Here is a 24456-nt window from a genome sequence, read left to right as displayed (position 1 = left end):
TTCTTTTTTTAAATGTATATGTGTTGTCAAATGTTATTGGGCTTTTTTTTTGGGGGGGGGGGGGTCTTTATTTTTATGAAAAGGAAATGTGTAGTTTTTTCCCCAACTGTGGGCCATGAAATCAATTTACTATATCTTGACTGTTATTTGGGGTAGGGGGTGGGGAGAAACAGACTGGAATAAAAAACCTCAGTGTACCTCATATGAAATAAGGTAAGTGGTTTTGTGAAACTTTACTGAGGATGTCCACACTGGGGTGTAATGTAAAGTGCTTTTCCTGTTTTGGGTAACTGTCAAAATATGTGTGATAGATCTGGGCTGGTACAGATCTGGAGAAAGCTCTCTGGAGGAGTGCACACTGATTATCTCTGGAGGCAGTAATGACAGGGGAGATGAAACCACATACACAGCACAGGGCAGAAATCAAAGTGCTGACAGCCCAGTCTCCTTCTCTGAGGCAACCTTGACTTTTCCCCTTTCTTCTTCTTCAACACAGAGCCCAGTGTGTGTAGCCTCCCAATTTTCCTTTTTAACATAAATGGCAGCCTATCATGAGCTTGCTCGGCACCTGGCTTTGACCTTAACACAATGCCCTGGAGCTCTCTCCATGTCAGTCCACACAAAACCCTCTCCCTTCAATGGCTGCAGGTGGTCCACTCTATGAATGTATCCTAACTGGTTTTACCCTAACTTTTATATTTCTACAGTACATATTTCTCTATCCTGTCATCAGGCATGTTCAGCTTTTATGAGCTGGAAAAAACAAACAAGAGATGATAAAGAAACAAAAGGAAGACTGGGTCCAGTGGTTAAGAATCTGCCCCCCAGTGCAGGGGACGCAGGTTTGATCCCCGGTTGGGGATCAAACCCTGGTTGGGGTTAGTTGCCACAGGGCAACTAAGCCCATGCTCTGCAACGAGAAGCCCACATGCTGCAACTAGAGAGCCCCTGCCCCATGCCACAACTAGAGAAAGCCTGTGTGCTGCAACAAAGACCCAGCATGGCCAAAATGAATAATAATAATCAAAGGAAGGGAAAAAGAACACCCCTTTCTCTGTGTCTGCCAGCTGGCTCCATCCACTGCCCCATTTGGGAGGGGCTTGCTCCCTCAGCCTGTGGCAGGCACTGGGTATCACCCTATTCCCCGTCACCTGTAATGAAGGCTGGTTTTACTCATCCTTGAGGAAGGTGACCTGGCACCCGGCCCAGGGCACACTCCCGAATGCTGGATGCCACCTGTCTGGGATGGGTCAGGGGTAGGTCTGTGATCTGTTTTGGACAGTGAAGCATCAGGTGTGTGTGTGGACGGACGGTCTGCTAGGTGACTTCTGGGGAAGGTCTCTTCACTGGAAAACTAACAAACACAGACCACTTGTAGTAAACGTCACCTCTTCTTCCACTTGACACAGTGGACAGTCACTTTGAGACTGTGAGGGGAGCCAGTCTGCAGGCCGATGGAGACAGAACAAAGAAAGGGAAAGAACCTGAGTCCTTGAGTCAGTAAATTCCCCAATCATGGGGCCCTCCCTAGCGTGGGACTTCATGTTCTCAGAGGTAACAGACTTCCTCCAATTGAGCTGGGACTTGTTGCTTAGAGCCAAAAGGCATTCCCACGACTGTCCCTGCTTTCAACCTCTACCAGCCTCAGGCATGAACGGGTGCCCCCCACACACAGCAGGGCCACAAAGAACTATTCTGAGTATGTTGTGCATCTCGACCCAGCCTGCTCAGACGGGCGCCCCTTCTCACTCCCCCTTGGACCATGAGCTGCGCCAGGTGCCAAGTACAGGGTAGAGTTCTTAGGCCACCAATCAACAGAGTGAATACACCTTTTCTCTGAAGCACCTGCAAGGCCAGGTGCCCTCCCCGAGCCTCAGCTTGAAAAACGAGGCAGCAGCACTGCCTGAGAACCATGCTGAGAACATGGACCATGCTGCTTACCTGACCTGGGGTCCAAGCCCAGCACCAACTGACATGCTGTGATCTTTGCTGGAGCCCCTTCTCCTCGACGAGCCTCAGTTTCCTCCTCTGAGAATCGAGGCAACGACACACTTGCCTCACGAGATCACATCTGCACAAAGTGCTCAGGGTAGGCCTGGGCACTGGAATGTGCTCTTGGAGCTGCAGATACACAGGGATGTGGTGTGTCCAGGGGCTAAATGCCCAGGCTCCGGGCTCAGCCAGGGCTGCAGAGGGGACATTCTGCTCTATACTCTCACCCCACCTTCCCCCAGAGAGGCTGGGAAGTTACCTGTGCTGTCTCAGGGGGAACAGTTAAGCTTTTGTTGGGAGTGAAAGCAGAAAAACTGTAGGCTGAATGAAGAAACTGCACAGCTGCCTGGGAGTGCGCCATGCTCTGGTCTGTTCATCCCTGGGGAGGCTGATGGGTGGCCCCGGGGCGGGCAACAGGCACAAAGGGAGCTGTGCCCCTGCCTTATTATTATTTTTTTGGCTTCACTGGGTCTTTGTTGCCATAAGTTTTCTCTAATTTCGGTGAGTGTGGGCTACTCTCCAGTTGCGGTGGCTTCTCCTGTTGTAGAGCATGGGCTCTAGAGTGCTCGGGTTTCAGTGCTTGAGGCTCACAGGCTCTAGCGTGGGGGCTCAGTAGCTGCGGAGCATGAGCTTAGTTGCCCCACAGCACGTGGAATCCTTCCAGACCAGGGACAGAACTCTTGTCCCCTGCATTGGCAGGTGGATTCTTAACCACCAGATCACCAGGGGAGTCCTGCCTTTGCCTTTGAGAGGAAGAGCACTGGCGGAGCAGGTGGCAGGAAGGGCAGTGGCCGGCACTGAGCCCATGCACAGAGCCAGGCCCTGCTCCAAGCATCTTGGAGGCATCACTTCATTTGGTTGCCCAGCAATCCCATGAGGCAGGAAGTACCACTCTCCCTATGTTCCAAGTGGGGAAACTGAGGCCCAGAGAGATTTTTTTTAAATAACGCCCCAAATTACACAACTGGTTGAGGACAGCACCAGGATACAAAGCCAGGCAGTCTGGCTCAAGAGGCGTTCTGTTTAACCACCAACCTGTACTTTCGATGACAATGGTAGTCATGAAAAATACATAACACATGAAAACCGAACCTAGCAGCTGCAGGTGTATTTGGACCAGCTACGTCTCAGGCCCTGTGCTGGCTGCTTCAGACCCGTGGTGTGGGTGTATCCTCGCAGCTTGGACCACAGAGTCTACCTTCACCTCCATTTTACAGATGAGGAAACTGAGCCTCAGAGAAACTAAGGAGCCTGGTGGAGACCACGCAGCTGGCTAGTGCTGGAGTTGTGACCTGGACACAGGCAGTCAGAGGCCAGAGCCTGGGAAATGCTGCTCACCAGATACCCTCAGGGGGGCCTCTGTGGGGCCTTTTCTGCTTGGTGTCTGGCAGGGGCTTGAGAACAGAATCAGTCCCTGCACATGGCTGGAATGATCAGGCTCAGTGTAGGAGCCACACGTGGCAACATTCTGCCCTTCAGCCTGGGAGCAAAAACATCAGGTCTTCAGGAAGTGGAAGGAGTGACAATATGGGGCAAAAACTCCATGTCACAAAATCAATGGGGACTCCAACCGCCACCAGCCACTTCCACCCCACCTCCAACCACAGTGCCTAGGTATCCCCACAGTGGCCTCCTCCTGCCCTCACCCCCAAACCCAGCCGGAGGGTGAGAGCCATCACCACTCTCCTCAGCTCAGGGTCAGAGTCCTCCCTGGTCCACAGGGCCCCACACCATCTGGGCTGACCCCTCTCTGCCCTCAGCAACTCCCACTCCCCCTCTCACTCATTCTGCTCTGGTCACATGGACACTGTTCCTCAAACACAACAGACACACTTCCACCTCAGGGCCTTTGCACTCCCCTTGCCCTGCCCCATGATCTCTGCTTGGTATCCTCCTTCCCTGGAGTTTCTGGAGATGGCCTGAGTTCCTCTTCCCAAGCTGACAGTGACTCTCTGAGTAGGTGTCTCCCCTTAACCCTGGCTTCCCAGTCTACGTGGGCGGGGTGGGGCCCAGTGGACCCTGAGGGCCTCATGTTACCTTTCAGGGCTGTGCCCCCAGGAGGGGATCCTGGAGACAAGGGCCCTGCCTGCGGAAGCAGGGCCGCGGGCTTCCTGCCTGCCTGCCCGCCCAGGAATGCCTGGCCGCGTCAGCTCCACGTGGAACCGAGAGCCGCTCATCGCCTCTAAACAGCGCAGACAAATTGCTCTGGAAACCCAGGGGGCTCTGGAGCGTGTGCTGCCTTGAGAGAGGGCGGGGGGCCAGGTGGCTGCCCGCCTGGGATCGCTGAGCCCACTGGCGTGCCCGCAGCAGGCACTGGCGCCTGGCCCCGTGCCTGGAAGCCGGGCTCCCATGACGAATGTCTGAGGGGAGAGTCTGTGAAGTCACTGGAATCATCCACGGGCACAAGCTGCTACAGGCTGCAGCGGTTTCCACGGGAGGGCTGGAGCGTGCGGAGGGAGTGGGTGGGGGGTTTGGGCATGGCGGGGCCCTTCCCTTCCCTGGCAGTCAGTCAGTCCTTGAGTTGTGCTGGCAAACTCAATCCCTACTACCCCTGAGACAGCCCACGTTCCCCCGAGGAGCCCACAGTGATCTTAAAACCCAAGTCAGATTATGTTCTGTGGCTCCCATGTCTTTCAGAACCAAAATCCAGCATCTGACCATGGTTGGTAAGCCTGCCTGAGCTGGGTCCCTGCCCGCCGTGCAAATCAGACCTCCTGCCATTCTCCCATTCAGCCTGTCTGGCCAGCAGAGCATCTCTAGAACACCGCAAATGAGTTTACCTTCAGGGACTCGGCATCTGCTATTTCCCCTGCCTGGATCACTTCCATGCTTCCTGCAAAATATCACCTCCTCCAAGAGGCCTTCCAGGACCTCTGCCTAGCTGGGTTTTCTTCCCAGACCATATCCCACCTGGCAGATTAACATGGCTGCTCAGCTGTCTGTTTGCCTTGCTTTCTCTCCAGAAGAGTGTCAGTTCCACAAAAGAGGGACTCGACTTTGTCCATTGTGTTTGGAACGGTACCTGGCACACAGTAGGTGCTTTAGGGTCAGTAAACGTAATAACAGGGATTTCCCCTGCGGTTCAGTGGTAAAGAATCTGTCTGACAATGCAGGAAACAGGTTCTATCTCTGGGTCAGGAAGATCCCCTGGAGAAGGAAATGGCAATCCAATATTCTTGCCTGGAGAATCCCATGGACAGAGAAGCCTGGTGGGCTGCAGTCCATAGGGTTGCAAAGAGTCAGACATGACTCAGAGGCTAAACAACAATAAACATAAGAATAACATTCCTGGGGACTTCCCTGGTGGGCCAGTGGTCAAGAATCTGCTTTCCAATGCAGGGGACATGGGTTTGATCCCTGGCTGGGGAACTAACATCCCACATGCCATGGGGCAACCAAGCCCACGTGCCACAACTACTGAGTCCACGTGCTCTAGAGCCCGTGTGCCACAACTAGAGAGTCTGTGCACCACAGCTAGAGAAACCCCTCGAGCTAGAACAAAGAGCCTGCATGCCGCAGTGAAGACCCAGCACAGCCAGAAAAGAGTAACATTCCTCTCGGGACTGCTTGGCCCCAGTCTCCTCTACTCTCTCACGAATCTCAAGACCCCCATCTGCAGTAGCCTCCTGACATGAGCAGTCGCCAGCACTGTCCCGGACCTTTGTCTCCTCCCTTCTTACGTCCTGGCAGTACCACTGCTGACACATCCACAGCTGCTCTGCCCTCTGCTCTGCCTAGGCCCCCTTCCTCCCTTCTCACTGATGTCTCAGCCTCAGACCCATCCCTGACACTTCTCCAATCCTGCCTCCAGCACCATCTTTCAAAACATCTATCTGCCTGTGTCATCCTTTCTGCTGAAACACTTCCTTGCTGCCCACAGCTCTTAGGACTAAGTCCAAACTCTGTGCTGTGGCTGACAGGGCCTTGCGTGGTCTGGCCCCTGCCAAGCTCCTCAGGTTCCCATCAGCTGCCCTCCCAATTTCCATCTTTGAGCCAAGGGGTCTGTGACCGGCCGGCACCCACCCTCCTCCCCACCCCAGGGCCTTTGCACTTGCTATTTCTGCTCATAGGGACACTTTCTCCATACATCACCTTTCCATTTTCTCTTAAAAAAATTTGTAAAATAGCCCACATATAGCAAAGTGTACAAAACATATATGTAGAATTTAACAAACAGTTAAAAGCAAACGCCCACATAACCGCATCAAGATGAAATCAGTTCCCCAGAAGCCGCTTTACCTGCTCCTTCCTCCTTAACCCTCTGCTCCTTGGTAGAAATGACTCCTCCTCAGGGAAATTATCCCTTCCCGCCACCCCACCCACCCCGTTAGATCAGACACCCCTCCAGCCATGCATCACATCCCCTCAGATCCCAGGAGGTTTGCCCTGCAGGCACTCCCCTAGCATAATTCATTCACTGCTTTTGTAATTATTTGCCTGCTGTCTCCCCCAGCACCCTGTTCCAGGAGAGCTAGGGAACCTGTTTGAGGCAGACAGCAGTGCATACACTTGGTGCCTGCTACATGAATGAGCAAGAAGTGCTGGGCTACGAAGGCCCCAGAAGGAGACACAAAGGCAGCCATGGAGTGCTCGTGCCTGCCTGCGGGGAGCCGACTGGGCAGCAGGGTGTCATTCTGGCCCTGCCCCAGGGAATGGACCTATGACAGCAGAAGCATAGAGCTGCCCTGAGCGAGGGGCAGTGTGCAGCCAGCGGCAGTCAGAGGCACATGTGGGCCCCTTGAGCACAGGTGCTCAGCGACCTTCTGGGAAGACAGTGGGAGGGCCAGCGGGGTGAGTGGGACTGCACACCCGCTGTCTGGAACACTCCGCCCTCCTTATTCCCAGGAGCTCAGCCTCTTTTCTCCAGGGAAGCTCCCCCGACAATGTCAGGCCACTCCTCTGGGCTGCCACACCCCGAGGGCTTCCCTCACCCTGGCCTGGCCACTATGGGCTGTCACTGGAGGTGGATGTGCCGCCCACATTGACTGTGAACACTAAGGGCTCTGTCCCTAAATAGATGCTGATGCTCAGGTTGTCAGGACAGAGTCAGGCTTTGAGTTTGTGACAGCCTCAGGGCTTTAGGGACAGTCAGGGCCTCAGATGGACTTTCCAGGTGTCTCAGTGGTAAAGAATCTGCCTGCCAATGCAGGAGACGTGGGTTCAATCCCTGGGTCAGGAAGATTCCCCCTGAAGAAGCGAATGGCTAGCTACTCCAGTATTCCTGCCTGGAGAATCCCATGGATAGAGGAGCCTGGTGAACTATAGTCCATGCGGTCGCAGAGAGTTGGATACGACTTAGCAATTGAGTACGCACTCAGGGTCTTAGGGATAGAATCAGGGCCTTGGTTAGGGACAGCTTCAGGCTATTAGTGAGAGGGTCAAGCTTTAGTTAGGGACAGTTTGGGACATGAGTTAGAAATAGCTCGGGTCCTTAGTTAGGGACAGTGTCAGGACCTTAATGACAGCATCAGGGTCTCAGCTAGGGACATTGACGTGGCCTTAGTTAGGGACAGTGACTAGGCCCCCATTGTACAGATGAGGAAACTGAGGCCCAGAGAGGTTCAGTCATTTGTCCAAAGCCACACAGCCAAGACAAGGCAGAGGCAGGGCTCAAACCCCAGTGGGCTGACTCGAGTCCACACTCTCCTCGACTGTGAATATGTTTATTTCTTTAAATCAATTAATTTTCCTTAACTTGTCCAAGGCAGTATCTGTAAAATCAGGGGATGGGTTGATAACACTTTTCCTAATATCCATTTAAAATAAAACATTTTCCTCCTCGCACCACCCAAATTACCTTGAGCACCCCATTTTGGAAAAGGCTGCTCCACACTAAAGCCTGGTTGCCTAGGAGAAAACTTCAGGAAGCAGCTTTAATGAGTAGATAAGAATGATTTGCAATTAGCATCAATTGTCTGCATGCAAATTAAAGCTCCCAACCACAGGGCCCTCTTTTGAAGCGGTGCCTCTCCCATTTTACTCCCTTCATTTCTGGGTTCAGCAAATCCTTCTCTCAGACACAGGGTAATTTTATACCCACTCCTCCTGCCTCAGCCATGGTCTACTCCCCAGCACCGCTGCTTTTATAGCACACATTTCAAAACCCTTCAGCTACTCAGCTTTACTACTGTAGGCCTGTGCCCAGCAGAGGAGACCTGGGCACACCATGGCAGCGAGTCCCTCTTGGTGGGTGCCCTTAGACGTGTCTCAATGATGACCTGATTCTAATCTGTCTCCCTCAGCAGATGGTGGGTGAGGGGAGGGCAAGGCGTCTCATCTGAATTTGCGTGTTCCTTCTCCTCAGCGCTCAGCCTAGAACCTGGGACGAAACAAGTCCCTGAGAGATATTTGTGAATGAAAAGAATGGGTAGATAAATGAATGAAGGAGCTGTTCAAAAGAGCCCGTGAGCTCAAATGATTCAGATCTATCTATCTAAGGACTTCCCTGGTAGTCCAGCGATTAAGATTCTGCCTTGCAATGCAGGAGACGTGGGTTCGACCCCTGGTCTGGGAACTAAGATCCCACATGTCGAGGAGCAACTAAGCCCGTGTGCCACTACTACTTAGCGCGTTTGCCTCAACTGCCGAGCTCAAGCACTCTGGAGCCCGAGGACCTCAACGAAAGATACTGCGTGCTGTGACTAAGACCTGACACAGCCAGTAAATAAATAAATTAAAAAAAAAAGAGATCTGTCTAGTGAGGCAGACTGTGACAGACTTAAGTCTCCGGGAGACCCTTCTTCTCCACACTCACCTTTCTCCTGGCTCCTGACTCCAGGAGCGCTGAGGCCAGGGTGAGGGACAGCACTGACACGCGAGCACTCCCAAACACGGAGGTTTCCAAATCGGTCAGTGTCAGTAGCCCCTGGGTCTTAGAATCTAGTTATACTTGAATCACTAAGCTCCAGGACCCTCAGACTACGGTATATTTTTCTTTCTAGCCAACGCCAGTCTCTCAAATACTGGCTTTCGAGTGACGAGCAGCAGAACCCGAGTTTGGTAAGACCACTGTGAGGTCATGCGATCCCTGAAGGAGGTAGCGAGCAGCAGTCAAACATTCTGAATGGACTAGACTGGACTAAAGGACTTTGCACCATCACACTAAGGACTTTGAGGAAGATTTTTGCTCTACCTTTTTAAAAAATATATTTTTTTTGACCATGTCTTGTGGCCCATGGGATCTAGTTCCCTGACCAGGGATCCAACCCTTGCATTTGAAGCAGTCTTAACCACTGGACCACCAACGAAATACTGCTTCACCTTTAAAAAAAAAACCCAAACATTTCTACACAGACCAAGACCCGGGTCCAGCGGGGGCTGTGGTCAAGGAGGCCTGAGGCAACTGCCAGGTGCGTGTGTTCTGTGCGGAGATAGGCTCAGGTCTGGGCACTGGCCAATGTGTTAGGAAGCCAAGGGAGATGAAGATCCCTAATGTGGTCCTGGCCCCTGAACAGGTGCGGTCAGGGAAGGGAAGGGAAGGGAGGCGTCCACACTGTGGACCTGGGAAGGTGGACCCGGGAAGGTGGACCCACACACTCAGGGGTCCACACTGGGGGCTGCAGCACTGTACTCACTGCCCGGGGCCGCAGACCTCAGAGGGCCCCTGGATCAGGCTGACTCCTGTGACGCAGAATGACTGTTACGGGAGGCACTTCATCGCTTCCATCAGATTCTCAAAGTGTATGCGGTGCACGGGCTTCCCAGAGGGCGCTAGTGCTATAGCGCCTGCCTGCCAATGCAGGAGACTTAAGAGACACGGGTTGGATCCCTGGGTCGGGAAGATCCCCTGGAGGAGGGCATGACAACCCACTCCAGTATTCTTGCCTGGAGAATCTCATGGACAGAGGAGCCTGGTGGTCACAGAGAGTCAGACACCACTGAAGCTACTAAGCACACACACACCCACATGGTAGACTCCAGGTTGTTGGTTAGTCAACGCCTGCTCGTTCTCATGTACTCCCGCCTGCCTCTCTACCAGTGGTTCTCAAAGCACGGTCTGGGGACCAACAGCATCAGCACCGACACAGAACCCTGTACAAATGCACATTCTCAGGCCCTGCCCAGTAGGTCAGGGGAATGTGTGTTGAACAGCCCTCCAGTGGAGACCATCTGGGGTCCACACTGCCCTTTACTATGGAGGCTGGAAGGCTAAGCCAAGATTCCCCAGACTTCCTTGCAGCTAACATGGCCAGGGGACACTGCCTGTGGAAGCGTTCTGGGAAAGCTTTTGCTTTTTCCACAGTTAGGGAGCAACAAGGATGCTGCCATCCTCCCTCTGTTCTCTGCCCCCAGGCCTCTTAGGGGCACCACAGCCATGTGGAGACCAGGAAGTCACAGCTAGTATGAGGATGACGACGGAGCAGGAAGACACAGGGTGCCAGGCCTCAAGGCCCTCCCTGAGCTGCTGCTGTACCAGCCCAGCTCTGCCCTCCCTGGACTTCCCAACGGGGAACTGTTAAATCTCTATTTGCTCAAGCCTCTGTGGGTCTGGTTTTCTGTTACCTTCAGCCAAATGCACTCCTAATAGAAAGAGTGTGTGACTCCCAGTAGGCATAAAAACTACTGGTCTTGGGAAATAGAAAAAGGAAAGAGACTGAGGATCAGCGTGAACCAGAGACAGAGAGTCAGGGATTTTCCTTCCTCTACTGAGATCCTTAAAGGCCACGGGATGGGTAGCCAGGGGTGGTCCATGGTAAGCAAACTAATGTGTGAGCACACCCATATGTGAGCATACTTCTGGGGAGGGGCGCTCCACCATCAGGACCGTGGGGGATGTGGAAGGTGGTCAGAACCCCTGAAGAACCCAGGCTAGATGTGGAGCCTTACCTGGACTGCCTGGATGGGTCGCGGCTGCCCCCGGCCAGGCCCGTTGGGGTGCTGGAGCCTGAGGAGTACAGCTTCGGTCGGTAGCCCTTGTTCTGTCCAGTGATGCCCGGGGCGGGCGAGACCTCCCGCCGCCGGTCTGCTTGGTGAGACCGCCCGGTGGCCTCGCGCCCACCCCCGCAGAGGCCCATGCTTCCCGGGGGCTTGTGCGGCTTGGCCGGTCGAGGTGTCTTGGCCAGAGACATGCAGCTGGGGCTAGAGGTGTAGAGGGTGGTATCGATGCCACTGTCACTAGAGCCGCCCTTGGAGAGAGGGTCTTGCTCTGGCTCCAGGGGGTCCAGGGGGTCGAACCAACGGTCATCGCTGTGGCTGCTGGAAGCGTTGCTGGAGAGGGTATTGCTGCTGGAATGACTGGAGTACTGGGGCTCCCCCTGGGAAGGAAGGAGAACTGTGTCATTATTCCTAGACCCCAGGTTGGGGGCAACCTACCCTCCCACTGGGGTTTGCCTCACAGCTGAGTGTGAACCCTGGAGCCAGACGGCTTTGAACTCTGGCTCTCTGACTTACTGACCTTGGTACCTCAGGCCACTGATTGAACTTCCCTGTGCCTCAGTTTCTACATCTGTGAAATGGGCTGACAATAACGCTGCTCCATGGGGTGGCTCAGAGGGATAAACAACACTGCCTACGTAACGTGCTGCCAGCACTAAGCTCAGCGTGTCTGGAGCTGAGCTCCTGGCCTTCCCTCCTGAATTCGCCTCTTCCTCGTCTCCTAAGGGCACCTCTGTACTTTCAGCTGTCCTTACCCAAGAGCTGTGGAGGCACTCTGGATCTTGCTTTTGCTCTCACACCCATATCTAGTCCAACAGCAAATCTTGTTGCCTGTGTCTTCAAAACAGATCCAAACCTGCCAGCTTGCCTCCCTTCAAGACTCCACCCTGGTCCTGTCCGCCACTGCTTCCCACTGGACCACGGCAGCGGCCTCCTCCCGTCTGTCTCTCCTCATCCTTGGCCCCCAAGCTGTGCCCTACATGCAGCCAGGGACAGGCTGTGAACACTCATGTCCATTCACATCTGTTCCCTGCTCAGAATCCTCCTCCTCACTCGGGAAAAGCCAGAGTCCTCCCTGTGGCCCCTGGGGCCTGAATGAGCTGGCTCCAGGTTCCAGTCTCTAACTTTATCTCCTTCTCCCTCTCTCTGGATCACTCCGTTCCAGCCACACTGACCTCCTTGCTGTTCTGAGCACACCGGGTGCACTGTTCTCTCAGGGCCTTTGCACTTGCTGTTTCCTCTGCTTGCAACGCACTTCCCTCAGATGATTTTCCTGGGTTGCCTCTTACTTCAAGGTTTTGTTTACAGGTCACCTCCTCGAAGGCCTTCTCTGACCACCTCATCCTAAAGCAGCTGTGCCTGACACTCTCTTCTCCCTTGACTCTTTCTTTTGCAGTAAGAATCAGTTCTCACCACTATATAATGAATCTGTTTCTCTGCTGACTGCTTGTTGCCCACATTGGAAAGTCAACCTTGTGAGCACAGGGGCTCACCTGTCCTCTTCATCCCTGGGGTCCCAGTACTTGGACCATGGTACATGCTCATTATTCACTCACTGAACGAACGGATGTGAAGAGACTGCCAAGTTCTCAGTCTCCTCCCGGGCACACAGGACTACATCCCCCAGCTCCCCTTGCAGTGATGTGTGGCCACGTGACAGCATCCTGGCCAATCGAACATTACAGGAGGACGTCATTTATGCCATTTGTCTAGGTCTGAGCCACAAAACGTCCTCTCTCCCTCACCTGCTGGAAAGAGGCAGGGGCCGGGTAGAGGGCTCTGGTGCCCCGAGGCTACAAGAGGGAGGGAGCCTGGGTTCCTGAATCCCGCAGAAAGCTGCTTGCTGAACACCCACACTGAACCGATACATGAGAGGGGAATAAACTTCTATTATGTGAGGCCACTGGGACCTGGGGACTGTCTGTTATGGCAGTTTGTCGTTTAGTCGTTCAGTCGTGTCCAACTCTCATGACCGCGTGGACTGTAGCCTGTCGGCCTCCCCTGTTCGTGGGATTTTCCAGGAGAGAATATTGGAGTGGGGTGCCACTTCCTCCTCCAGGGGATCTTCCCAATCCAGGGACTGAACTCGTGTTTCCTGCATTGGCAGGAAGATTCTTTACCACTCAGCCACCTGGGAAACAGTTAAACTACTGCTAAAGATTGAACAGTCTGTGTCCCCAACATGCATACACTGAATTCTAATCTCTGATGGGATGGTATTGGGAGGAAGGGCCTTTGGAAAATGATTAGGTTATGAGGGTGGAGCCCTCATGAATGAGATTACAAATCCCTATGTATTTTCATGTATTTATCCTATATATGTTTATACAGTCCTCATGAAGGAGGTTATAAAGTCCATATATATGTGTATTTATATCCTTAAAAAAGATTTCACAGAGAGCTCCTTTCACACATGAGGTGAGGTGAAGGCTGTCCATGAACCAGGAAGCAGGTTCTCATCAGACACCGAATCTGCCTGTGCCTCAACCTGGGACTGTCCAGCCTCCAGAACTAGCAGAAATCAGTAACTGCTGTTTATCAGCCACCCAGTCTGTGGTGTTTTAGTTAGGGCAGCCGAGCTGGTGAAGACTCCCACCATGGCTGATGGAATGAGGAAATCGTGGCTTGAAGGGGTGAGTGATTTGATCAAGATGAGATGGATGGTGGGGGCTGGAGCCAGGATGCACCACTGGCTGGGTCTAATTCCAGACCAGGCATTTAGCCCCTCTGCTGGAGTGGAAGGGGGCAGAGGAGGAGCACACCCAGGTGAAGCTGTGAAGATATCCAGCTGTCGGCAGCCAGGGCGGGCCAGGCAGCTGGCTCCCACGGCCATGGCTCCCCAGGGTTGGCGGGCGGGGCCCAGACTCACCTTGGAATGCCTGTTGGGGGAATCTTTGCCTGCTGTGTCCTGCCTGGAGGCATGCTTGCTCCCGTTGCTTCCAGCCATGGCTGAGAGCCGGGCCTGGGCGGGCACATGCCACAAAGGCTCTGCAGTGCAACAGGAGACGCACCAGTGGTTAGAAGTGACTCAAACATTCACCTGAAGGATCTGGCGCTACATGTGGTTTTGATGGTCCCATTCCTCTGCAGCTTATCTACTTAGCTTGTGACCATGACACTGCCATGACCCCCATCCACTCAGGTCTTGGGGTCTAGCAACACTCATGAACAGAGCATTTACTGAGCACTTACTGAGTGCCAGGCACCATGCTAGTGCTTTACATAGCTTAACTTAGTGAAGCCTTATTATAACAACCCTCAACCCTCAAAGGAGGTTGAGTATATTTTCATCCTTCTCGGCCACCTGGATTTTCTATTTTATAAATTATTTGTCCACATCCTTTATAAATTTTTCTATGGAACTGACCACTTTCTGGTGAGCAGGGTTCTTTTTTCTTTTTCTGTTGGCCACATCGCATGGCATACGGGATCTTAGTTCCCTGATCAGGAACTGAACTGCTCTCCCCACCCCCGTCCCCCACCGCAGTGGTGGTGCAGTCTTAACCACTGGACTACCAGGAAGTCCCTGAACAGGGTTCTTTACATATGCAAGGTACCATTCCTTTGTTGGTTAACCTTGTACAACTTTTTTGGTTAAATGGAAGTAGAATCATAATAAGCGTTGTCTGACAATTTAACTCTCACTTTACAGATAAATACACTGACACTTGCTTTTTGCTGTGTATTGTATCTTCAGGACACACGTTCACATAACTGAACTGGAAGTTATCTTATTTTTAACAGCTGCAGAGTTTTCCATCATTGAATGGACATTAATTATTTAACCAGTTTCCTACTGATGGATATTCAGGTTATTTTCAATTTTTCTTAACATTTTGGTGGCCTTTTCTCTACATTCAACTTTGAGTAAGTGTGGAATTGTGTCTGGGACAGAATTCTCCAAGTGAAATGGCTGGTTAAAGGTGAAACAGGTTTAAAATCATGATGGCTGCTATGGGTGTAAATTAGTCTAAACTCCCAAGGCTGGTCAATGTGCCTGAATGGAGCATCAGATCTTAAAAAAACACACCACCTCTGGGAAGAATGCATACATGCTGAGTCTCTCTGCTGTCCACCTGCGACTATCATATCATCGTTCCTTTTTTACAAAATGACAGTTTTTGGCTGCGCTTCACTGCCGCGCGCAGGCTTTACCCGGCTGCGGCGAGCAGGGCCCACTCTCTAGTCGCGGTGCGTCGGGTTCTCACTGCAGGGGCTTGTCTTATAGAGCACGGGCTCTACAGCGTGGGCTTCAGGAGTTTTGGCACACAGCTTTAGTGACCTCTTGGCACGTGGGATCTTCGCAGATCAGGGATCAAACCCGTGTCTCCTGCACTGGCAGGTGGATTCTTTATCACTGAGCCACCAGGGAAGTCCCTATCACAACACTGTTAATTGGCTATACTCCAACATAAAATAAAAAGTTAAACACACATACAAACACACAATCTAAATGGAGGGCTAATTAATATCTATCAAACTTATAAATGCACAATGCGTTAACAGAGGACCCAAACCCCGGTGGTCTAATCCCAGAGCTCACACTTTTGATCAGTGCTGTAGTTAAAATACTCATAATAATGGTAATTATTACTAAGCACAAGTTCTGTGTCCAGTATTACTATAAGTGCTCTGCCTGCATCACTTGCTAAAACCACCCAGTGATATTATAAGGTGGACATTAGTACCAGTTTAATAGATGAAGGAGAACATCAAGACTCAGAAAGGTTAAATAACTGGTCCAAGGTCACACAGAACTTCAGGCCTATGCTCTCAACTGTGCTTCCCCAGCGACAACGTTATCAACAGTGCAGAGTAAGCGCTCCGGAAGCTGGAGTCGTCATTCTCTTAATGATGGGCTGGGTCCTGTGCTGGGGCTGGACAGGTGTGATCTCACTGGATCCCAAAACCACCCTGCAAGGAGAGACACTTAGGGTGTCCACTGCAGAAGAAGGACCTGAGGCTGGGAGAGATGAGGTCATCACCAAGGTCATACAGCTGACTCAGAACTTCCCACCAGGCCCATCAGAGCCTGAGTTCACCACCATACACACACCACTGTCCCTGTTGCAACCGTAGGGGGCTCTGGGCCCATGTTCCTGCTGGGGAAGGTGGGCGTGGAGGGCCAGGCAGGGCACTCAGGGACACAGAGAGAGCAGCCTGACTGGACACAGTCGAGGGTGTCACTGCCCACTATGTCCATCTGCTTCATCCTCCAGAGATGCTTTTCCTCCTTGGAGGCATCCGAGATGCCCAGGAAGCACTGGTGTGCTGGGAGGAGGGCCGAAAATGCCAGGAGACCACGTTTCTGCAGAGAGCCAAGCCTGTGGCAGTCACACTCAGCTTTTCTACCACCTAGGACACCATGGCTCCCACATTTCTGTCTCTGGCGGGACATCTCCCCACGACTTCAGCCTCGTACATACAGCTGCCCACACACCTCCATGGAGTGTCTACCAGGCACCCCCTACTGGACATGGCCAAAGCCAGCTCCTTATCTTCCCCTAAACCTCCATCTCTCGTCTCCTCTGTCCTTTTGGCTGCTCAGGTCAGAAACCAGTTATCATCCTTGAACCTCAGGAAATCCTAACTTTACTTCCAAAGAACTGTATCCAGAACCTGCCCATCTTTCGCCCTCCACTGGCCCCGCCCCACGCGAATCTGTAGTCAGAGGGACTCTGTGAACACCTAGTCAGATCCCATCCCCCTCTGCTCAGAAGAGCTGAGCCCCATGGTTCTGAGTAAAGGACAAAGTTCCCGCTGTCCCCGCCACCTCCCTGGCCTCATTTCCCACCACTTCTCTAGCCCTTCGGCCTCTTTCTCCAACGCCAGACCCCCTGCCACCCAGGGTTCTTCGCTCAGCAGTTCCCTTTCCCTGGAATGTTCTCCCAGCTGTCTCCCTCACACTCTTCTAGCCTCTCCTGAAATGTGATTTGTTCAGAGACCTCCTCAGACCCCACAAATTACTCTCCAGGCACTGTGCTTGTTTCCAGTTAATACTCAGCTCACACTGTGGGTGAGGGACTATGGTGGTATCTGCAGCAGGCATGGGTCAAGGAGGGTTCTATTATAGAACCAGTAGGTCCTGGTCCAAATTTCAATGCAGCTACTCACCAGCCGGGACCTAAGACAAGGGACGCCCTTTCAGGACCTCACCTTCCTAGTTTCTAAAATGGGGTGGTCACAGCGGCCCCTCTGTTGTGTTCCTGAGATGATTAAACAGAAGGGAGAGTGGAGCACCCGAAACTGCTACTGTTGCTGTGACCACAGTCATCTGACCAGGGCTGGGCACTCCCTGACGTCCATCCCCTCTGCCGGATCCCCCCACCCTGGAGCTTGAATACACTCTGGACTTTATGGTGACTTCTGAGCATAGACCACCCTGATCTGTGAGCGTGCAGGGAAATGTCGGCCAACTTACAAGGCCTCAAGGCAGTAAGAGGGGAATAGGGTTATGGGGGACTGAAGACGGAAGGAAGGAGGGCCCATGGAGAGCTTCTGTGAACCCCCTTATCTGGGGCCCATAGTGAACAGTGAACGCTGGGGAAGTTACCTCCCCACTTACACCCTGGTGTAATGACATCTCCCAGCAACAGGTTTCTCTTTTTCTCAGCTGGGTGGGGAGGAGGAAGCGAACCTGTCTGTGTGGGAGCAGAGATCACAGACCTGCGGGTGGGATCAAGCGTGCTGAGGGGAGGAGCGAGCCGTGTCTGCAGGCCCCGGAGGCAGCGGACATGGGGAGAGTGTAGTTGGGAAGGGGGCAACCTGCTTGGCTGAAGTCCAACTGTTGTCCCTGGTTTAACAGAACCATGGACTGCTGAAGCCCATGTGCTGCAGCTACTGAAGCTTGCGTGTCTAGAGCCTGTGCTCGCAACGAGAGAAGCCACCGCAACGAGAAGCCTGTGCACTGTAATGAAAAGTAGCCCTCGCTCTCCACAACTAGACAGACCACACAGCAACGAAGATTCAGTGCAGCCCAAGACAAAGGAAGGGAGGAGGAAGAAAATTTAAGAAAAAGAGACACATACAGAGGGAGAGAACCATGGCGTGGAGGTGCTGAGGAATTCTCCAGGCTGCCCACCCTGGGGAACAGGGTGCATGTGCCTCTCTCCTTGCCCCACAGCACCTGGGGGGTAGCCAGTGACGTGCAGACATGGTCAACCCCCATGAGAACTGCCTGGATATTCTCACCCACTGTGGGGACATCTCCATCTCCTCCCCCTCCGGGGTTAGCACCTTCTGATTCGTCATTGATTTTCTTTCTTTTGAACCCACCTATCACCTGCTGGTTCTCATAGTTTAAAGAGGCTAAAAGCTTTGTTAGGAGACATCATGTTGAAGATATTCATCCAAGGGGTACATGCCATGATTAATACTTATACACAGGAGAGTACACATATGAGAAGATGTTTAGTCTCACCAGGCATCAGAAAAATGCAAATGAAACACACAGTGTGGCACCACTGTGTGCCCACCAGGAAGGCTGGAACGAGAAAGGCTGGGGAGGCCCGGGCCACTCAGAACTCTCTCTGTCGCTGGTGGGAGTGGGAACTGGTTTGACAATCTCTTAGAAAGTTAAATGCGTAACCCAGCAATTCCACTCTTGGGTATATTCCCTGCAGAAACGTGAGCACATCTTCAGAAAAGGCAGGTACAAGGATATTCCTGGCCGCACTGTTCTAAGCACCCCCAAACTGGTCCAATCCAAATGTCCTTCAAAGCTAGAATGGAGTAAGACATTGGGGTCATTCAGACAGTGGATACACTACTCAGATCTGCACTGCGACAGTCACATGGCTGGCCCTCACCAACACAGTACTGAGCCACAGCAGTCACATACATGTACGCACACACAGTGTGTCCAGTGGGAATCGGTGTTCCATACGCGTGAAGTTTAAAACCAGGCAAGACTAAACCTGGCTGTGAGAAACAGGGTGTGGTGGCCTTTGGGGGTGCTGACTGGGAGGGGCTAGCCATGTCTCTCTCACCCTGGGTGTGGAACAGGGGTGTGTTCACTTTGTGATTATATTATCACACGAGGTGCTCTGGATTTGGGCTCGTGTCTCAGCATCACCATTGAGAAACAGCATCGGAGGCTTTCTGTAATGAGCAGTCAGGACACTGCCGGTTCTGCTTAGCCCCCCACCCCCAGAAGACCACTTTCAGATGTCCCTGGCAGTCCCCTCCTCCGTGTTGCACATCTGTGCTCCAACTCCTGACTGACAGCAATGGCAGACCCCGCCTGCTGATGCCCCGTCTGGACGGACACGGATCCAGCTCACTGGTCCCAGGTACCTTCTCTAACCTTACATGGTACACTTACAGCTTGCTTTCATGTTTTATCCATCACTGACAGGGGGAGGGGCTTCACCCGTCACACTGTGAGTAACGGGTCATGCAGGGTGGGGCCACGGGCACGGCTGGCCTGGGGGTGCCCTACCTGGCTTCTGACGCTCCATGGTGCTCTCCTGGCTGGTCAGGCCACCTGATGAGGAGTCGCCGCTGGATGTCCCGTCGTGGCTGAAGTGGGGATCGAAAGACAGCAGAGGGTGTGGGGCGGCCGTGTACCTGCAGGGGAGCGAGAGCAGGCGGGCACAGGGTGAAAGGCTGGTGTGTCAAAAACCACCTGAGGCCGAGACTTGCTCGCTGGGGGTTTTAAATACCCGGAAGGCTCCTTGAGGCTGGGAGGCTGGATGAGTAAGCCTGGAAACGTGCTATTAACTGCGGGTCAGGAATGAGCTCTGTCCGGGAAGCATGCCAGGGAGCCGGTGGCGGCACGGCGCATGGGGCCAGGTGGGGTCTTCAAGGAAAGGGTGGGGGCAGAAGCCACTCAGGACCCTAGGCTCCTCTAGAGTCCCATTTCTTTTTTCAGCTGCACCACACGGCATGTAGGATCTTAGATCCCTGACCAGGAATTGCCCCCTGTATTGCAAGCACGGAGTCCTAATCGCTGGACTGCCAGGGAAGTCCCCGGGGTTCTGTTTCTTGGCTACAAAACGGGGTGAGCTGCTGTCAGCAGCCCCTACTCCTAGGCTGGTCTTGGGCTCCCTCTCTCTCTGATGGAAGAGGGCAAAACAAGGCAGCCATTTGTAGGTCCAGGAGGCCTGGAAGTGGGCCGCTTGGGGGATCAAACCTCTCCTCGGCCTCCTGCCCAGCCAGGTTCAGTCACTTCCTCGCCCCAACAGTTTCCCAAGCTGTCAAGAGGCAACTGCAGTGTCTTTCCTTGTAGGACTGAACGCGTTCCTGTGTGCCCAGAACTTCTAGCCTGAGGCTGACACGTGATACAGCTGGCTGAGGGGCCGGAACCGAGTCTGTCTGTCTCTCTGCTGGAGGAAGGGGCTGCAGGCGAGAGGTTGAGGGCTCAGGAGTCAGCACGAGGCAGGTCTGGGCCCAATCTTAGCTCCATCCCTCACTAGCTACGTGACCTTGGCTGGGCAAGTGCTTATCAGCTTGAGCTGCGGTTTTCCCACCTGAAAAATGACATTTTCTACTACACAGGGTTGTGGAGGGATGGAATAACAAAGCTGTCTCCTAGAGAGAGATTCTCCTGGAGGCGGGCCCTGAAGACCCACAGGCAAGGCCTGAGATTTAACAGAGGGACTGGCAAAGGTTCTCTGTGGCCTTGGGTCCCAGCGACATTCTCTGTGAACCCGGAGCCTGTTGGCGTCTCCCCAACATCCATTCCACCCTAGATCAGAATCCATCATGGTGGAAACCCTCTCTCTGACTGGGGTTGGTTAGGAAAGACAGAGGACATGTGAGAGGATTTGAGTTATTAAGACTCCCATGAAATACTTCCGATTCTTCACCTGGCAAGCACACGGCAGGACCACTCCGCCAGCCCTTTGAGACTGGCCGGCTGGGGCTGTGTGACGACCAGGGAGTCGTGAGGGAGCCTGGGTCCTAAGAGGTCCACTCGGTGGTGGACCTGAAGTGTAGGCACAAAATAAACCCCTGTTGATTTGTTGTTATTTGTAGTTGCTCAGTCATGTCCGACTCTGCAACCCCATGGACTGTAGCCCGCCAGTCTCTTCAGTCCATGGGATTTCCCAGGCAAGAATACTGGAGTAGGTTGCCATTTCCTTCTCCAGGGGATATTCCTGACCCAGGAATCAAACTCCTTAGCAGGCAGATTCTTTATCGTGGAATCACCTGGGAAACCCCTTCACTGACTTAAGTCACTGCAATTTTCAGGTGTCTGTTAACCAGCATAACCTGACTGAGATAAGGGAAGTCTGCTGAGAGGTTGTGGGGGAAAGTCTCCTTGCTCCAGAGGGAGATGACAAGGAAAGATGCCCTCTCTTCCTCACCAGACGTTGCCGGGTCCAAATGTGACACCACTTGCAGCTGTCGCCCTCTCCCAACCAGTCTGAGAACAAGGCCAACGCTGAGTGTGGAAGAGAGGGGGCAGAAGAGCCACGGGGCCCCTGATAATGTTGTCAGGGTTCTGGATTAACCTCCATGGGAACTGCTCTGCCTCTGAAACTTCTTTTCTGGGAGATAACAAATTCCTACAATGTTTGGTTACTTGCAGCCAGAAGCATTCCACGGACACGAGCCCTGGACTTTGGAGGAGTCACTGAGCTTCCATTAATCAAGCTGATACTGTGATTGCTCACTTGTTTCCTATGCCTGCACTTGCAACTTGAGAGGGTAATAAACTGGAATCCCTCCCCCAAAATCCAAAAGAAGAGTTAACTGACTTCTCTGGGGTCCCCCTGCCAGTCCAAAGCCAGGGCTGACTCTGCAAAGACCAACTCTGAGCTCCTGGCTTTCATGTACACAGGCAGCAGAGTGCCGCAGAGGCGCACTGGACTTTCTGAAATCTCATCTTTCCTCACCTGCCAGGAAAACACATATTATCCCCACTTCTCCAGGCCCTGAACTCTAATGCCTCCAGGAAAAAAAGACACCATTGACAGGTGAATGGATAAAGATGTGGTGTATCTATACGTGTGCGTGAAAGAGACCAAAACTGGGTTGTCTGTAGTGATGCAACTGATGTAAAGTCTGTCATACAGAGTGAAGTGAGAAAGAGAAAGACAAATACCATATATTAATGCACATACATGGAATCTAGACAAAGAATACTGATGAACCTGTTTACAGGGAAGGAATGGAGACACAGATGTAGAGAACGGCTTTGTGGACATGGGGGTGGTGGGAGAAGAGGGTGGGACGACTTGACAGAACAGTACTGAGATGTGTACCCTACTGTGCGCAGAGCAGACAGCCAGTGGGAAGCTGCCTATAGCATAGGTGGCTCAGCGTGGTGCTCTGCGATGACCCAGAGAGGTGGGGTTGGGGGTGGGGTGTGAGGCAGACTCAAAAGGGAGGAGATAAAATGTATACATATGGCTGATGCAAGCTGCAGAACAGCAGAAACTAACACAACACTGTAAAGCAATTATACACTATTTAAGAACAAAAAAGCATAGGGAGTCTTCACCTTACTGGCTGACTTAGCAGCCAGCCAACCTCCTGGTAAAATGTGACTCCAGTATTGCTGGAAGTTGAAGTGTTGATGTGTTTATTCCATTTTCTCAAAATGCCTGAATCAAATCCTTAGTGCTAAAGGAAAATGGTCAGCAGTTGCTAGGTTTGTAAGAGGCAGACACAGCAGGTATTTCCCTCAATGTCTATTCTCTGCTTCCACTGTGGTAGCAGAATCCAAACTGTACTGCTGGCAGCAACGCGATGGGTTAACAAACTACATTTCCCAGACTCCCTTGCAGTTCCGGCCAATGAAATTAAAAGCACTGCATGCGACTCTCAGACAATTTCTGGCAGCATGCTGTGGGATCTTAGTTCCCCAATCAGGGATTGAACTTAGGCCCTGGCAGTGAAAGAACAGAGTCCTAACCTCTGGATTACTGGGGAATTCCTCGATGGACTATCTTTAGCTGAACAAATGTTTTCAGCTTCATCTCTCAGCTAACTGTCCTCTATCAAGAAAACCTGTACTTTGTTCACTCATGTAATTCTTTCACTAAAAAGCCTTCTTCCCATCCCAACGCAAACTGACTGGCCTACACTGACCATTTTTTAGGTGCTGAATATGTCCCATTTGGGGCCATCGGTATCACTGCCAAATCCTGGTCAAACTGATGAAACTAGGACATTCCAGCATCTCACCATGCACAGCTCTGGGCAAAACTCCCCAGAAGCAGGCCTGGGCTGCCAGGATCTTTGCTTTGAACTCCCTACTCTGCCACGTAGGAAAGTACCAAGACAGATGTGGAGTCCTGAGGGCAGGGCTCCAGCGTGCTCTGTCAGTCTCCTACACTGATGGGTGGAGCTGGGGATGGGTGCATTATAGGATGGCTGGGTAAAGGGTGGACACACGACACAGCCATGGTTGGCTGCCACTCCAGGAGGCGCCACCTTCTTAGTCCCTGCTGGTGGAGTCCGGATGCTGCTCTGGCAGCCAACCCTCGCCCACATGACTTGAGCAAATTCTGAGGGTTTGAGCTTCCCTGGTGGCTCAAACGGTAAAAAATCCGCTTGCAATGTGAGAAACCTGGGTTCAGTCCCTGGGTTGGGAAGATCCTCTGGAAGAGGACATGTCAACTCACTCCAGTATTCTTGCCTGGACAATCCCCATGGACAGAGGAGCCTGGTGTGGCTACAGTCCATAGGGTTACAAAGAGTTGGACATGACTGAGCGACTAAGCACACAAGACAATCGTGGGGGTCCCATGTGACCTCACCAGGGCTTAGTTCAGGGGTGGGTAAGTGACCGAGTTCCTTCATCCTTAGAAACAGAGAGCAGTTCTTCCCTCTTCTCCTGCAGGGCACTGGTTCTGCCTAGGGCCACAGCAGCCCTTGTGGGTCATGAGTGGAGTTAGGTCCCTGAGGAAGAACCCACACAACTGACCAGCCCGAGAGCCACCTGCCTCTGGAATTATTACGTGATGATAAATCCCCTTAATGCTCATGCCTTCTTGAGTTAGGTTTTCTGTCTAAAGTCAAATGTTTCAACTTTCCTGGTGGTCCAGTGTACAACAATCTGCCTGCCAACACAGGGGACACAGTTTCTATCCCTGGTCCAGGAACTAAGATCCCATATGCTGTGGGACAACTAAGCCCGTGCCTTGCAACTACTTAGTCCACATACAGGAACCAAGAACCTGCGCCAAGAACCAAGAACCATAATGAAGATTCAGAGTAGCAACCCCTCCACCACCCCCTTCATATGTCAAATGCTTCCTAACTGACGGACCACTCTTTATGGAACTGGCAGAGAAAAACAAATGGGGTCCAGGCCAGCCCTGCCGGGTGCTGAGCTGGGTACACAATTCTGTCTTAGCTCTGGGCTGAGCCTGGACTTTGCTCATCTTGCACACGACAGTGGCAAACTCCTGAGGATGAGGATGGCATCTGCAGTTGCTGGCATAACCATGCTTGTGGCAGTGACAGTCAGGACCCTCACGGAGCACTTCCTGTGTGCTGGGCTCAATTCTGAGTGTTTGCAAGAGTTTCCCTCCTTGAATGTTCTCAATGCTGCTCAGGGGCAGACTTTGTGATGGCGTCTCTCATTGCGGGGCACGGGCTCTAGAATGAGTAGGCTTCCATAGTTGCGACATATGA

The 24456-nt window shown here is 52.6% G+C and overlaps 1 protein-coding gene across 1 annotated transcript in view; it reads right to left on the bottom strand.

Moving 5' to 3' along the window:
* The window catches only part of SIPA1L3 (signal-induced proliferation-associated 1 like 3), a 255414-nt gene that overhangs the window by 31463 nt on the left and 199495 nt on the right, over positions 1 to 24456 (bottom strand). The window contains 3 exon segments of the mRNA XM_010849306.1: positions 10819 to 11246; positions 13736 to 13854; positions 19307 to 19434. Of these exon segments, the coding sequence (XP_010847608.1) occupies positions 10819 to 11246; positions 13736 to 13854; positions 19307 to 19434 (675 nt within the window).

This window comes from Bison bison, unplaced genomic scaffold (genome assembly GCF_000754665.1).
Source record: "Bison bison bison isolate TAMUID 2011002044 unplaced genomic scaffold, Bison_UMD1.0 scf7180017864280, whole genome shotgun sequence".
Classification (NCBI taxonomy): Eukaryota; Metazoa; Chordata; class Mammalia; order Artiodactyla; family Bovidae; genus Bison; species Bison bison.
Note: the sequence above shows the minus strand (reverse complement) of the source record. Positions and strands in the feature narration are given on the sequence as shown.